Genomic DNA, 17,048 nt, shown 5'->3' with positions numbered 1-17,048 from the left:
AGTGTCGTTTGTATGCAAATAGAAGTAGTAAGTGCAACATGGTCGTTTAGTTGATAAGTGAATAAGTGAAACGTGCGTTTTAATACAATTGTAAAACGATGTCGTGTTGTACATTCTGTAACTATAAAATCAGATTCAACGAAGAAGGAAATACAGAATATTATTCATGCAGAAACTCTCTCTTGATCTTCTCTCTTTTCCTCAATCTCTCTCCTTCTTCCTTATTCTTTACATCATCTTCTTTATCTTCTTACTTCTTTCCCTCCACAAGCTTAGTTGATAAATTGGGTCCATTACATTGGGATCCAGAGCCCATGGCAGAAGGCACACGTTCTTATGCTCAAGTGGTTGATTCATTGAACCAGCTTAGGCAGCAGCATGATTGTCAACAAAAACAAATCGAGGACACCATTGCTATCTTGGTTCAACAGCAAGAAAAGACAAGCCTTGATCTAGAGAACCAATATAAACAGTTTACAGAAATTTTGCAATAGATTTCCCAAAATTTCCCTCAATGGTTCAGTGGGTCAAGAGGAGGCTGCAAGGAATGTGAATGGCATGCCACATTTTGACAGGAACCATGACACACAAGGTAGTGGGGATTAGTGGGGATGAGGCACCCTTTCGAGAACTAGTTGACAGAACCATTTTAAGGGGCATCAAGATTGAGTTTCCAAGATTTTTTGGTAAGGATCCTTCGATTTGGGTGTATAGGGCTAATCAATATTTCTTGTACCACCAAATGCCACTAGGGCAAAGGATCTTTGTTGCCTCCTTCCATATGGATGATGAAACATTGGTGTGATTTCAAGATGCCAGTGAAGCAGGAGTCTTTCATTCTTGGGAGGATTTGACCCAAGCAATTCAAGTAAGGTTTGGCTTATCTCCTTATGATGATCCAATGGAATCTCTTACAAGGTTGAAGCAAGTGGGATCTGTCACAGCTTACAAAACAGAATTTGAGTTAATCTCAAATAGAGTGAGGCATTTCTGAAAAGAATAAATTGAGCTACTTTTTAAGTGGCTTAAAGGATGAAGTAAGGCAGCCTGTGAGGATGTTAAGCCCCCAAAGTTTAAATGATGCCTTTGGGCTTGCCAAGATTCAAGAGCAATATGTTGTGAGTACAAGAAAACCATGGCGAAACAGTTTCTTTGACTTAGAAGTTTAGTCACAAAGGCCAACTTAGACTTCTTCAATTTTGGGGCCTCCTCCATCCAAGGTGCAGTTTGCCCCTAAACTTTCCTATCAAAGGTTATCAGATACTCAGATGCAAGAACGAAGGAAAAAGGGGCTTTGCTTCTTTTGTGATGACAAATGGCAGCAAAGCCATAAATGTTCTAAGCCAAGATTGTATATCTTGGAGAGCATGGATTTGTCTCAGTTAGAACCATTGGATCCAGAGGAAGATTCTTACCAGCCTTTAACCATAGCTGATAAAGATATGCAGGATATGGCCACAATTGCCTCCATCTCTATACAAGCTATGGTGGGAACACCTAGCTTAAAAACCATGAGGGTTTTTGGTCAGTTAAAGAAGAGAAGGGTCACCATTTTGATAGATACTAGCAGTACCCACAACTTTGTGGATACTTCAATGGCAAATAAATGTGGCTTGCTGATTCAAGATTTTGTCCCTAAGCTAGTCAGTATTGCGAATGGTGACATAATCCATAGTGTGGGAAGATGTGAGGGGGTGGCTCTACATGTTCAAGGCACAACCTTCGAGACTGAGTTGCTGACTTTGGACCTGGGTGGCTGTGATGTAGTTTTGGGGATCCAATGGTTGCTATCTTTAGGTCCCATTTTATGGGATTTTGGTAAGCTTCACATGCAGTTTACTTATAAGGGCAACCTGACTTATTTAAAGGGCTTAGTTTCTACTTCTAGTAATTTAGTTGATGATATTGCAATTGCTACACTCTCCTTAGTAGAATATAAGGGTCTATTTTTGCAAATCACATCTATTCAGTCTCAAGAGATGACAACTAAGATACCTCAGAACATCTTAAACTTGCTAGACAAATTCAAAAAGGTTTTTGATGAACCTAAAGGCCTTCCCCCTTAAAGGTCTCATGACCATCAAATTATCCTAAAACAAGGCACAATACCAGTGAGTGTAAGACCCTATAGATATCCCTTTTATCAAAAGATTGAAATTGAAAAAATAGTCACAGAGTTACTGCAATCAGGTGTCATAAGGTCTAGTCAATCTCCCTTCTCTTCACCTGTACTCTTGGTAAGAAAAGGAGATGGTTTTTGGCGCATGTGTATAGACTATAGAGTATTCAATAAAGCAACAGTAAAAACCAAGTACCCTATACCAATGGTGGATGAATTATTAGATGGGCTTTTTAAAGCAAGTGTGTTTTCTAAGATTGATCTTAGATCAGGCTACCATTAAATCAGAATGAAGGAAGAAGACATTTTAAAGACAACTTTTAGAACACATGAGGGTCATTATGAGTTTCTTGTAATGCCCTTTGGACTCACTAATGCACCCTCCACATTTCAAGGCCTCATGAATGATATGTCTTTAGGCCCTTTCTGAGAAAATTTGTCATTGTGTTTTTTGATGACATACTGATTTACAGTCGAGATTTTCAGTCTCATTTGGGCCACTTAGCTTCTGTTTTGCATACCTTGGAGAGCCATCAGTTGTATGCAAAGCAATCAAAGTGTCACTTTGCCTATTCTGAGATTGAGCATCTGGGGCACCTCATTTCCAAGGAAGGGGTTAGAGCATATTAGAAAAAGCTGGACTCAATGTTACAATGGCCTATACCAAAAACTGTGAAAGCTTTGAGAAGTTTTAGGGCAGGTTTGGTAATCAAAACAAAATGCAAAATTTTCATCTCATCTCATCTCATCATTACACATTTTTCAAATCTCTATACAAAATATAATAAACAATTAAACTTTTTCAAATCCCAATACACCTTTTTCAAATCCCAAAACAATAATAATATTAAAACATAATATTTTAAACTTCAAAACAAAACACAAAATTCTCATCTCACCCCCCAAACCTACCCTTATTGGCTTGACTGGATACTACAGAAAATTCATCAAGCATTATGCCATCATAGCTGCCCCACTCACTGCTTTGTTAAAAAAGGAAGCCTTCAAGTGGACGGCTGAGGCAACCACTGCCTTTGAACACCTTAAGTAAGCTGTAACACAACCTCCTGTTTTATCCTTACCTGGTTTTTCTAAGCAATTTATAATTGAATGTGATGTGTGTGCTAGTGGTGTAGGAGCTGTGTTAATGCAGGCGCAAAGGCCATTGGCTTTCTTAAGTCAAGCCTTGAAAGGAAGACACCTGATGCTGTCAACCTATGAAAAGGAATTCTTGGTATTAATTTTTGCAGTAAAGAAATGGAGACCTTATTTTCTTGGAGACTCTTTCATTGTGAAGAATGATCATCACAGTTTAAAGTATTTGTTGGAACAAAAGATTGGCACCCCTACTCAACAAAAGTGGCTGTCAAAGTTGCTTGGTTATGACTTTTTTATCGAGTACAAGAAAGGTGTGGACAATAAGGTTGCTGATGCTTTGTCTAGGAGAGGTGCAAATGCAGGGGACTTAGTGTTACTCACCATAACTATTCCCAATCTAGTTTGGTTAGAAGAAATCAAGAAGGCTTATGAGGATGACCAAGTTGTCCAGCAGCAACTTCCTCAATTGCAGCAGACTCCCTCCACCAATGCTGTTTATTCTTGGAAAGGAGGGGTTTTATTCAGAAAGGGAAGGATTGACATCCCTGATTGTGCTGAGTTAAAATTAAAAATCTTGCACTTCATCCATGCAAGTCCTAATGCTGGTCATTCAGGATTTCACAAGTCATTACATCGAACTAGAAGTGACTTTTATTGGCCAGGAATGAAAACTGATATAAGAAGATTTATTAAGGAATGTGAGACCTGCCAAAGGAACAAAAGTGAGAATGTCGTTCCAGCTGGGTTGCTACAACCCTCACCAATTCCTCAACAAATCTGGACAGATATTTTCATGGATTTTATAGAAGGATTGCCTTCCTCTAAAGGATACTCAGTGATAAGGGTAGTTATAGATTGATTATCCAAGTATGCTCATTTTTTGGCCTTGAAGCATCCTATTACTGCAGCTAAGGTAGCTTCCGTTTTCATGAATAATATTTTTAGGCTGCATGGAATGCTAAAAGTATTGTTTCTGATAGAGGTTCTACATTTACAAGTTCTTTTTGGAGAGAATTTTTCAAACACCAAGCAGTGAACCTGTCATATTCTTCAGCATACCATCCTCAGAGTGATGGTTAGACTGAGGCTGTCAATAAGTGTTTAGAACACTTCCTGAGGTGTTTTTCAAGTGATAAACCAAGACATTGGGTGGAGTGGTTGCCCTTAGTTGAATGGTGGTATAACACCACATTCCATGCCTCAACTAAACTCACTCCATATGAGGCTGTTTATGGAGTGCCACCAACCAAGCTACAAGACTATATCCCAGGCCTGTCATCGAATGAAGCTGTGGAAGAATTTTTAAGAACTCGGGAACATATATTAGACACCCTGAGAAGTAATTTGGTGCTGGCTCAAGAAAGAATGAAGACTCAATTTGATAAGAGACATACTGAGAGATCCTTTGCTGTAGGGGATTGGGTATTTTTACGCCTTCAACCATATAGACAGAAGTCTTTGGCAGTCAGAAAGAATATGAAGTTATCTCCAAAATTTTATGAGTCTTTTCAAGTTTTGGACAATATTGGCCAGGTTGCTTACATATTACAATTACCACCACAATCTCAACTACATCCCGTATTTCATATCTCTTGTTTAAAGAAAGAAGTTGGACAACATGTGTCTCCCCTCTCAACCTTACCTCCAGTTAGTAGTTATGGAGAATTGGTACCTGAGCCTTAAGCTATTTTACAAAGGCGAACCAGGAAGCATAACAATTGACCATTAGTTGAAGTTTTGGTACATTGGCATGGAACTGCTCTCGACCACGCCACTTGAGAACCATACTGGCAGTTAAAACAATATTATCCTCACCTTATGGGCAAGGTGCTTTAAAGGGGAGGAGTGTGTAATGGACTGCAATACTCAAATGATGGAAGAGACAGAAGCATGAAGGCACTTAATGATGGATAAAGTTGTTAGTTAATTCTGTTAGTAGTCTATTCCAAGTGTCGTTTGTATGCAAATAGAAGTAGTAAGTGCGACATGGTCATTTAGTTGATAAGTGAATAAGTGAAACGTGCGTTTTAATACAATTGTAAAACGATGTTGTGCTGTACATTCTGTAACTATAAAAATAGATTCAATGAAGAAGGAAATACAGAATATTATACATGCAAAAACTCTCTATCGATCTTCTCTCTTTTCCTCAATCTCTCTCCTTCTTCCTTATTCTTTACATCGTCTTCTTTATCTTCTTACTTCTTTCCCTCCACAAGCTTATTTGATAAATTGGGTCCATTACATTCTTTTAAATAATAGAGGTGTGTTACAGCACGCAACTCAAATACCATGTATTCCATCTTGGCCATCTGAGTTTGCGTTCCGTGCAATTTTACTACGAGTTTCCCACTATCAAACGAAACTCAAGGAAACGAACACAATTTTCCTGAGAGCCGGCTTTCTTTTTAAAAAATCCTAAAACCTTGTACAGGGAATCACATTCTTCGCAATGCACAAAAGTAAAAACTATTTACTCTTACGAAAATGTAAGGAATAAGGGATAAATGCAATAAATATGTAAATTTAAATGTGTATGCAACCAAGTTAACCTTTTCAGCCTAGTCCAGAGGAAAGCAAAAACGTTTCTAGTTTTGCTTTATAGTAAATAGATGAATTAGGTTGGAAAAGAAACTAAAACTCAAGCTTTATGATCATATATTCATAATATATATCGTAATTAAGAATATTTCTGTAAGATTCGGGTACATTTTTCTTTTCATTCTTCATTATTTACGCAATCAATTACTTGATCACAATTACTCAGAACCTAAAGATATTTCCAACTTGATTAGGATTATACCCCTTTTGGATATTTAGAATATCTCAATATATCTCTAAATATTAGTGAAATGGTTTGAATTAAGATGTTTTATTGAGTTTTGAGAAAAGTGAGAAAATTTTGAATAAAAATATTATAAAAGTTAAAAAAATTGTTTAAATATAATTTTTATTTTAAAATCTGAAAAAGTTGCATTGTTTTTTGTTTTTTTGTTTTTTGTTTAGGAGTTTGAGAAAATTATAACGATTAGGTAATAATTAAATGAAAAAGCTGAGATTTAAAATTAAAAAGTATTTGTATTTGAGTGATGTTTGTGAAGGAAATATATGAGAAGGAAAACACTAAACTCACCGAGGGTTTGTCCTGACAATGGGTCCCGAGGTATTTTTTTTTACTTAAAGATTAAGGAAGTGTTTTTTAATGATATTGTGAATTTAAAAAAAATATATATTTAAGAGTATAAAAAATGTATGAAAAAAAAAATAATAAAAAAAAGGCCAAATGGCCTTCTCGAGAAAAGTTGTCGGGCTACACTCTCGATGGGTGTAGCACAACTTTTCTGGGAATACTTTAGAATAGTTATGTTGCCAAATGGGCCTAGTTTAACCGTATGCGACTTAGATTTCGAACTTTTTTTTTTAAAATTTTTTGATAAGTGTGTTGAATTTGGATAATTTAAATATGTCCAGATCTTATGTCAAACTGTTGTAGAAATTTGGTAAAGAGAGCTTAGCCATTAGAGAGAAGCACAACGGTTCAGTTTTTCACATTTAATATTCACTATTTATTTGATCTGTCATATCTATCATAGTATTCACCATCGCAGTCAGATCTACCAACTTTAATTTTCTTATCAAACTGATTTTCAACTTCAGCTTAATAAGCATTAAAAACGTCTAGTGATTGTGATTTTTCATATATCAAATATAGATGTCTATAATGAGAATTGTCATCTATAAAAGTGATAAATATCGTTGACATTCCAATATGCCATAGGGAATTGACCACAAATGTCAGTATGTATCACTTCTAAGACGATTGAATTCCTATTGTCACCCATTTTCCTTATATTTGTTTGCTTGCATTTTTTATATCCAATATAGATTTTAAAATCTAAAACATCAAGAGGACCAATGATTCTAATAGACATAAGCCTTTCAATTTTCTCTTTCAAAATATGTCCCAAACACTAATACCACAATATATTGGCATTCTCATTAATAATTAATCTCTGCTTTGTTCCACAACTATTTACATGCAAGGTTTAATGTGTCTTTAATTGAGAGGCATGCAAATCGAACAAATAAAGATTATCAATTAAAGAGTCAATACCAATAACATTTGAATTTTGGAAAAGATTGAATTTCTCATTTTCAAAGGAAAATGAACAAGAATAATCAGATTTGCCCAAACAAGAAACAAAAATTAAGTTCCGTCTAAATGACAGTACATAAAAACGTCTCTTCCAAATCCAAACAAAAATCAAACTCTAATTTTACTATATAGACTCAAAACTTTATTGCCATCTTCCAAGCAATTAATGGATTTTTCAATATTACTAGGTGTTAGACACTTTAGGTAATCCTGCATAGGAATATTTATGTGAATGGTAGCTTCCGAAACTATCCACCAAGTGTTAGGTGGAACAATGGCTAAACTAATTTCAGTGCAAACAAAAATAAGAAAAATTACCAAAACGAGAAAAATTCACCAGTCACTCCAGTCACTAAAAAAAAAAACAAATCAAAATATAATTTGAATGGTGAAAAACAACACAAATACGAGACCTTCTTGTACAAATAATAGAAACTGTATTTTTACAACGATCTGGCAATGAGACTTTGATACTACTTGTTAAATTTAGAGAATCCGAATATACCAAGATTTCATGTTAAACTGTTGTAGAAATTTGGTAAAGATGAGTACTTATAGCCATTGGAGATGAGAGCACAACAGTTTGGTCTTCCATGTCCAATATTCACTTTTTTATAAAAGAGTCAGACGTGATGCATAGAGTCAAGAATGAATCTGGAATGAGGATCATAACCTAGATATAATACTCGAATTCCAATTTTGCCCATCATAAAATAATTAAATTATATGAATTTTTAATGGGTCTCTACACATGAATTAGGCCCGAACAACTTTAATGTTCATGATTTAACCAAAATCATATCCTTTTAAAGATGTGTCAATAGCTTAGTTATGTTATTTTATTGATCACACTTAATGAGTATAATAGACATTACCAAAACCTTGTATTTGACAATTATAAAATATATGATTTATGATCTATGTAGGTCCATTAAATTTTATTTATGTAGGTCATTAAATTAAAATATTTCTAACAAAATGTTTTAATGAATTCTATTTTTCGATTGGATTGTGAAATATCTTCCAAGCGAATTAAGTGTTTGGAGTTATTGCATGCTTGTGCTTATAAATGTGGCATCAACAATAAATATATACTTTTGTCTGTGGCAATTAAGGCTGATAATATTTGACACGATCCATAAACACGACATGAACGTAACACAAAATAATAAGATTACGGTTGTGCATAATAGAGTTTGGGTAAATCAATGTCAACCTAAAAATGACAAAACATTAATTGGGTTAGATTCGGATTGATCCAATAGATTCATGAGTCAACCCATATGTCCCGATTTTATTCAAATATTTTTATAAGAATATGTATCATACCTTTTATATACATATATATACATATATACACACATATATAGATGAACTTAGGATGGATAGAATGCGCATAAATGCAAAGTTAGACATTTTGCATTTTGAAAAAGGAAGTAAATTTCGCTATCTCGAAGCATTTTTTGGCATGAGATATTCTTAAGTCTCGTTTGTTTTCGAATAAGAGATGAGATTAAAGTTAAAAGTTGAATAAAATATTATTAAAATATATATTTGTAGTATTATTTTTGTTTTGAGATTTAAAAAAGTTGAATTGCTTATTTTATTTTTTGTGAGAATTTAAAAAAATTATAATGATGAGATGAGATGAAATGAGTTGAAAGAAGTTATGAAAATAAACGAGACTACTTTCATAATTAAAGTTTATTGAAAGTGAATGTTCGTTTTTACTTTCTTATAACTTCTTAGATTTAGTAAGGTGAAACAAATAGTACTCAACTCAAAGAAAAAGATTAATGATAAAAGATCATTTCTCATCTCTCACACGGGAAAAGATAAAAGGTCCAAGTTTGTACTTGATAAGTCAAAGAAAAAAATATATAAAACAATTTACTGCATTAAAGTTTCAAATAAAAAATTTATATTTTATTGTCAGTTTCAATTATGAGAACTGTTATAATTACAAAAGGATTCACAAAAAACTACTTCAAAAAGTGATGTGGCATTATGGTACATTAAATTTGCTTTATAATAAAGAAAGCTTTATAATATAAAATACCATATCATGTTACATCACTTTGTGAGCTAGTTTTTGTGAATCTCTTTGTAGACTAATTATTTTCCTTCAATTAGTTACTAATCAATAAGTGCTAATGTAGAAAGTAGATCTTTTTTTTTTTTTTTTTTTCATGCATTGTAACAAATTTAAGCATATGATAATTATGTTTTTACATAGATTCACTGGAAAATGTATTTAAGAGCATGAAAACTGAGGAAAATAGGTTAACCCGACACGAACCCGGCTGACGCATACTTGAATGACTTATTTTGTTATTCGAGCTGGGTTAAGGTTGGCTCTTTCGTGACACGAGTTCGAATAACCCGACACAAATCCAAATTTCACAACACGAATTGCCATCCCTAGACTGGCAATGAAAGGGGCCGTTATCCGGGCAGCTCCTATCCTTTAAACCATTATCCAGCCCAAATAGACATGGATGGCAAATCTGGGTTTCTTTACACATTTCACTACCATAAAAAGATGCAAAAGGAAAAGAAGAAAAAAGAAAATATCTCCTTTGTTATTGTTAGGGTAGCAAATGAGAACTAACAGAAAATATAACGAGAGAAACAATTCAGTGTTTTCCTTGCAAGAATGCCAGGATATGTTGGCAAAATATTTCTTCACTTCAATTTCTTCCATTCATTTCAAATAATAAACAGAGACATTACTATGTAGCCTGCATCTGCAAAAAGAAAGTAGACGCAGTAAACTATGAAGGATTTGTCCCACTAGGCCCTCCTATATGGTACAATGTTCTTCTTGTGTAATGTTGTTCAGTGATTCAAAATTGCTATAGTGCATCTTAAGGGTGCTACAAGCACAAATTAAAGGCCGAAGAAAGTAGATTTAGTGCTCTGAAACTACAATCTAACAAATTTATCGAAGATTGCATTGAAATGTAAGTACTGTGTTGAGAACTCGTTCGAAAAAAAGGGTCTGCTAATTCCTGACCTAAATAACATCAGGTTAACTGTATATTCCTAGGAAATTATCAAAGAATAGTTCATGGAAAACTTGCTTCTACCCATTAAAGAGAGAAAATGAAACCAACTATGTTTAATCAAGAATTTCCCAAACTTAATGATTAAAGAACCATAAGTCCTAATAGTTGTTCGACGATCCCATTCGACATGAATGACCTCACTTTTGGAAGCAATGAAATTAATATGAAACCGAGTTTTTACCTACCGGAATGTTTTTTTTTCAATATAGAACGATGAAGAGTCATTATAGAGGAAGTTCACATGATCTGGCCCTATATTCAAAGTGCACGTTTAGCAAGCTGTACTTAATCTATACCCATTGTTATCATCCAGCTACCTATCAGCCCCCATGTGCCAACCTCCCTGTTTTCACATGTGGTGAGTTTGAGCTTACTTAACCCCCAGAAGTAGACTATAAGAGAGTTTGAGCTATGAAGCCAAGTAGTAGTGATTGGTCCTGATCTGAGAACTAAAGGGGAAGTTTGGATAGTGACTTGAGATTAGATGAGATGAGATGAAAGTTGAATAAAATATTGCTACAATATTATTTTTGTTTTAGAATTTGAAAATGTTGAATTGTTTATTGTATTTTGTGTGGGAGTTTGGAAAAGTTGTAATTATTAGATAAGATGAGATGAGTTGAGAGGCTTCTGGTATCCAAACAACCCCTAAAGCTAACGACAATAGTATATATATTAAACAAAGGCATTCTGAGACTGCTCGTGCTAAGTGCTCACCATTAGCAGGTTGACACAGTATACAGCACAAATCTAAGATTCATAAATGTTTCTACCACAAATGCCACAAGAATCTATGTGAAACCAATAAATCATTTCACACAAAACTGTCAGATGCTATATACAATGTAAATGCTAGTCCTAATTGGTGTTGAATCTTGCCCATGGCTTCCCTGCCCCACTCTGGTACGAACCAAACCAAACCAACCTTCCACAAAGTCATGCAAAACCTATCTAAAAGTTTGCTCTAATGGCTACTGCTATCGACTTCACCAGAGGATCAGAGAGGATACATAGCAATAGATCCCAAACTCAAATTTCATACCGGTAAAGTCTTAAAAGGATTGGTTCATTTTGCCCATAAAGTTATCAATCTATTTCCTGCCATAGTCAACCCTTAGGGATTCAAAAGGCAATTAAATCTGAATCCTGGAGTGAATACAGGACTTTAGACAAGAACTAAAGTTTGGAAATATATGCAACTTAGGTCATCTACGGCCTGTATGCTTTCGACTCTGAATATCATGATGACGCAACAAAGCTCTGGGGTTTATGTAGCATCCGGTGCAGAGTTGGTGGCTTATAACCAAAATACCTATCTTTATTAAAAGGTCCCTGAACTCTCAGACGCTTTTGAGTTTTACCTCACAGAACTGATTAAGCACCCGACACAAATTATAGAGAACTCTGATGTAATTGGATATATTTTAGGATAATGGGGCTATTTAATCAACCTATAAATGCGTATATTTCTTCTACCAGGATGACTAAAAGAGCTTTAAACCTTCAGCAATTCGACTTCAGAACAAACTGGGAAAATGTTACAACCATTGAAGTCCTTTGAACAAATAAGATACACTGGTACAATCTAAGCTCCAAGAAGCAAATTAAAATTACGCCAAAAAGCATTAGAGTCAGCACAAAACCTGCAAATCAGCGTAGGGCAAATTTCAGACATTCTTTAGCTTCTTCATCTTTGAGGGGGGCCACCGGCCCTTCTTCCGCAGTCTCCTCTTTCGGACAAGCCTATTCCTCCTAAGCCTTACCTTCTTTGCCAATTTCATCTTGAGCTTCTGCTCCATCCTCTCTTGCAGCTTCGACTCCAAAGGGAGTTTGTCAACTGGCACAACCTCCTCCTTGTTCTCAGCGTCTTCCTTGCTATTGGAAGTAGGCTCACCAGCCGTTGCATCAATGCCAGAGGAAGCATTGACAACTATCGAACCCATCTTCTCAATGACACCAGTTCCTTTGAAAAATTTTGGGTGCAGACCAATTGGTTTCACGTGCAACCTGGAGACTGAAACCAATGGCATAAGATTTGGAATGGGAAAAAAAACTAGAAGAACACAGATGAGTTATTGGAAGCAAAACCCAGATAACATTTCGTGAGCTTTACTTTATTTTGGATAGGTAAAAAGGAATTTTATTAAACCAAGTAATTAGGCATAGCCCAAGTACGGATTATACAGGAGAGAAAATCTAATTACAAGCTACGAACATTTCGTGAGCTATTTTAATCAAACAATATAAATGCAGATTAAAGTGAAGCTGATATGTTTGAAGAAAAACCCGACCCAGTTTATGCTTGAATACTCTGTAAGATCCGATTGCTACAAGAGATGGCTTTCGAGAATAAAATTCACAATACCAAATCGAGATTGCACTAAAAAAAGAACCAGCAAGAGTGAGGGGGAGAGTCTTACTTGAGGTAGCAGTGATGTGAAAGGCCGATGATGATGCTGTTGATGAATGCGAAAATGAAGACGAAAAGGACGATGAGGATAAGAAGATAGAGGTGAGAGGATTGGAGTAGAGAAGAAGAGCCATTTTCCAAGGCTGGCCCTGTTCAGTCTCTTTGAAAATTTGACGTTTGGATTCGTAGTGTGGATAAGGCTTATTACGTCCTGCTTATCGAGAGTGTCAGCGTCTCGCCTCTCCTCTTTCCATCCGATAAGGTATTCACATTCAGCATGCTTCAAGATTACTTTATCCGGCCCGGACCGGAAACCGTATTTCTGGATGTGTGCGGGCGGTTATCCGGACCATATAACCGGACCGGTTACCCGTACATATCTGTTAGAAGTGTCAAACAAAGCATTCACAGCTTCCGCAGAATATGTAGCATGTCATAAAGTTGCTATGCTTGGCTTATTATGGTTATGGAATTTTATTTCAAAGGTTGACTCTATTTTATTTTACTCATAATAAAAGGTTATTGATAACTTCCTTGAAGAAAAAAATAAGAAAATGCCCAAATAGTAAAGTCGCTCGACGTGCATTAAACATTAGCTTAAGTACACTCCATACAGTGAGTTCACTTGATATCCGTCTTATATTTGCTTGCATGAAACTTAGATAGAGATTTCCCTCACGCTTGAGCAAAGTCCATAAAAAGAGTTTGATAAACACTTGTGTGACAATTACTCAAGGGAATGTCATGTAGAGAGTTTTTCATGCGGGAGATGTTGGCTCAAGTGAAAAGTGATGCGTTGAACAAGTTAGCTCGAATTTGAACTCTCGAAGAACCCTATGAAAACCCTAGGTACATGTAATCTAATATGCATGATGTTTAGAGTTAAGTGAGTAGCGGCAACAACTTCTTTTTTTTTTTTTTAATTCTTGATAGAAAACTCTAGAGAGATCCATTGAGTCTTTAAGACATTTTCTCTCCCGATAAATAGACTTCCATCATTTTATGTACACGTTGGATTATTGGTGAATTTATCGACGTAGACAAGTTCATTACTGGAGATATTATAGTAGAGCCGGAGGTTTGCATCTACCAAAATGTAGAAATCGAGTGGGTCACTCTTGATATTGTAAACCAGATTTAAATACTTCAAAAGTTTTGTAAGGTTTTCTCTATTTGTTGTAATAGTTTAACTTTAGAGTGAACTTTAGGCGGTGACTAACATTTGGGATAGTTTTAGAATTTGAAAATGTTTTTCAAATGATTTTTTTATTTTACTAAAAGAAATTGTTGTGTTTATTTCTTATTATATTTGTTGATTTCATATATTGATTATTTTCGAATTGTCGCACTATACTTTTTAAAAAACAAGAAAAGCACCCCCTTTAGGTCCACTCAAGATCTTATCCGTTGAGATTTCTGTTGGTATCAAGGTGGGTCCACTTTGTTAGGATTCAATGAGTGTGATCTATGAAGTGAATCATTCAATAAGCTATTACGATTATAGATAAAAATAAACAATGTAATTTGAACAGTAAAGGTGTAAATGTGATATTTTTGGCCATTTGTAATAACAAGTTTAAACGTAACTCCATGTGTGAAACTAGTAAAGAGATAGTCACCCATTGAGGAACTAGGTAAGTTAAAATCAAGTTACAAATTTTGCCTACCATTTTTTTTGAAATTAAGATCAAAGGTAATCAAAGGTAATGAATTATTGTGACACACCCAACTCCCGTTTGGGATTAGACGGTGACTGAAGAGTCGAGATATATAACTCAAGGCTACATACCCCTTATACATAACATATAAGATGCAATACAACTATTAATCTAGCAGTATGTAGTAATTCGCAATGAAAAAATTCTTTTACTACACAAGACTAGTGGTAATGTAATAATCGTGGTACCGAACTGTAAGCATCCCAAAAGTTTAAATTTTATTAGATACTTCTAAAATAAAATTTTTTTCAAAAGTCTCCCAAAACAATAGACTATTAAAACTCGTTTTCACAAAAAATCTTAAGAAATTTTCTTTTCTTTTTTACCACTAGCTCATGCTTACTAGTACCAAGGTTCCCATCATCAGCTAAACTTAAAAAGATTCTCCTTGTACATAGGGGCTCCAGCTCCAAAAGTCCCAACTCGGGAACGACTTCGTTTGCTTAACCAAGGAATCTCGGGCTTGCTTGAGATACCTAGTCACAAAATCCATATCGCTCTTCAGTTTAGAAACCTTTTCGGGGCCAAGAGAAAAGGTCTCATCGTCAGTCTTACTAAGAGTCCCAAAAAATTACTTAAGTAGCTGTGCTGTAACCTTCAAAATATCAGTAGTAAAGTTGTAACGAGCTTCTACTATAGACTCTTCTTCTACTAGCTTGTTAATTACATTCATGGTTCTAAGGGGCCTTGTGTACCTGCCACAACTTCTACCATTCTAGATGGGGAATGGTAGTAGAAGCTACCACAGTGAGATTTTGAGAAATCTCAATAAGTAAATAAGCAACATACAATAGATAACATAAGCATACAAGAGCAAACCATAATGAATGCATAGACATGAACTTTGACTTATGCAACATTGACTTTTACAAAATTAACACGTAATAGAAAATTTATGACCTTTTTTGAGAAAACGTCTTTTCATCTTTGGTTCTTAAACATATAACATATCATTTGAGTTTGAGTTTTTGGTCATTCACACATAACATAACATATATTGGAGCTCAATGCCTTAATCATTTCATAATCATATGGTAGGATACCTCACGGCTCTCCTATGCACCCTGTGTTCCCCGCTAGTTACCGCATCAACCAACAGCCCACTTGACCTAGGTGACCACATCATATTCTTAAACATACTTATTACGGCAATTCGCATTTTTGCCTTCATCGTATGAAATCCACTAGCTTTAGGTGTAATTCCACTCCGGTATCATTTCCACAAGGATCCATTCGGGGCCTGTCGACTGTACTTCATCGACCTAGGGGCTACCACTCTATTTTAATTACTCTCGAGTGGATAAAGGAGTTCCATTAGGGTATTCCTTCGTCCTTGCATTTGGGGTCGTGACAAAATGTTTATTGACTCTTCTATTAAAAAAAGTGCACAAACCCAATGCATGTGGTATGGACTTATGATGCTTTGCTCCTTTCATGAATCATGTAATCATGTGCTGAGACTTATGTAAATCATATGACATGTAATCATATGCAAAATTATACTTCCCGCATTACGGCTTGAAAATATTAGAACATACAATTACTTACTTAATTAAACAATGGAATTCAACATTCGATCAAGAATAAAACAAGTTCTCATCATCAAATACTATGCATGGCCGAAACATACAAGTGCTTGTATACACAGTTATTCAACAATATCATGAACTTAGAACTTCTAGCGTATTCGATAATGCATCATTAACAAACATAGCAACATAAACATGTAGATCCGAACACAAGATGTAGCATTACAAAGACATTTTCATGGTAAAACCGAATAGCATACATTAGGATAATATTCAGCAAATAACATGGCAACATATATTTAGATGAAACCGAATACATAACATGATAAGAAATTTCATCCAATCAATTAACAAGTAATGCAAGTTCACACGTCATATACACATATTATCCAAGAGTAGGTTGAAGGTCTACTTACAAAAATCCAACATTTACAATTAGTAAGCTGAAAATGCATATCAAGATCCATTAGACATGGTCATCCGAAACCCTAAATCTCATGTGAGAGTGTGTGTTGTGTTCTTGGTTCATAAAACTTATTCCCAAGACAAGAAATGCTCTCTAACATTCAAGGTCCCCTTCTCAAATCCAAAACTCATGTGGACACAAAACTCTAGCTTAACCAAGTGTAATGGCCATGGCATTCCTTCCTCTCAAAGGTATCATACCTATGTGCTTAAGACAAGTGATGGTTCGGGTCTCCATCTCTTTTTGAAGAGAAACCCTAGCCTTCCCGAGGGTGTGTGTGTGTTTGTGCATGTGTATATGTGAAGAACTTCATCAATCTGAAACCTTGTTCTTGTTTTCTCTCTTTGGCCATGTGTGTGAGTAAGGAATGAGTGGATGGTTCTCACCTTGCGTGGCCTTCTTCCTTGGATGGTGTCCCTATCCCTTAGTGTAGTTAGAATGTTGGTTGGAAGAAGGTGGTAGAGGCGTGGGTGGTGTTTGGATG

The 17,048-nt window shown here is 35.3% G+C and overlaps 1 protein-coding gene across 1 annotated transcript; it reads right to left on the bottom strand.

Annotated features, from left to right (window-relative positions):
- Positions 1 to 11,882: 11,882 nt before the first annotated feature.
- On the bottom strand, positions 11,883 to 13,111 carry LOC108992607 (50S ribosomal protein 5 alpha, chloroplastic). Its single transcript, XM_018967208.2, has 2 exons — positions 12,862 to 13,111; positions 11,883 to 12,455 (listed from the first exon to the last, which is right to left on the bottom strand). The coding sequence occupies exons 1-2, from the start codon at positions 12,983 to 12,985 to the stop codon at positions 12,109 to 12,111; spliced, it is 471 nt and encodes a 156-aa protein (XP_018822753.1). The 5' UTR covers positions 12,986 to 13,111; the 3' UTR covers positions 11,883 to 12,108.
- Between the last annotated feature and the right edge of the window lie 3,937 nt (positions 13,112 to 17,048).

Source organism: Juglans regia, chromosome 4 (assembly GCF_001411555.2).
Source record: "Juglans regia cultivar Chandler chromosome 4, Walnut 2.0, whole genome shotgun sequence".
Taxonomy (NCBI): domain Eukaryota; kingdom Viridiplantae; phylum Streptophyta; class Magnoliopsida; order Fagales; family Juglandaceae; genus Juglans; species Juglans regia.
Note: the sequence above shows the minus strand (reverse complement) of the source record. Positions and strands in the feature narration are given on the sequence as shown.

Bases quoted from the DNA above. Each gene is read 5' to 3' on its own strand.
- LOC108992607 (XM_018967208.2), bottom strand. From the start codon at position 12,985: ATGGCTCTTCTTCTCTACTCCAATCCTCTCACCTCTATCTTCTTATCC. The intron at 12,456-12,861 runs GTAAGACTCTCC...CATTGGTTTCAG, and splicing joins TCACATCACTGCTACCTCAA to TCTCCAGGTTGCACGTGAAA.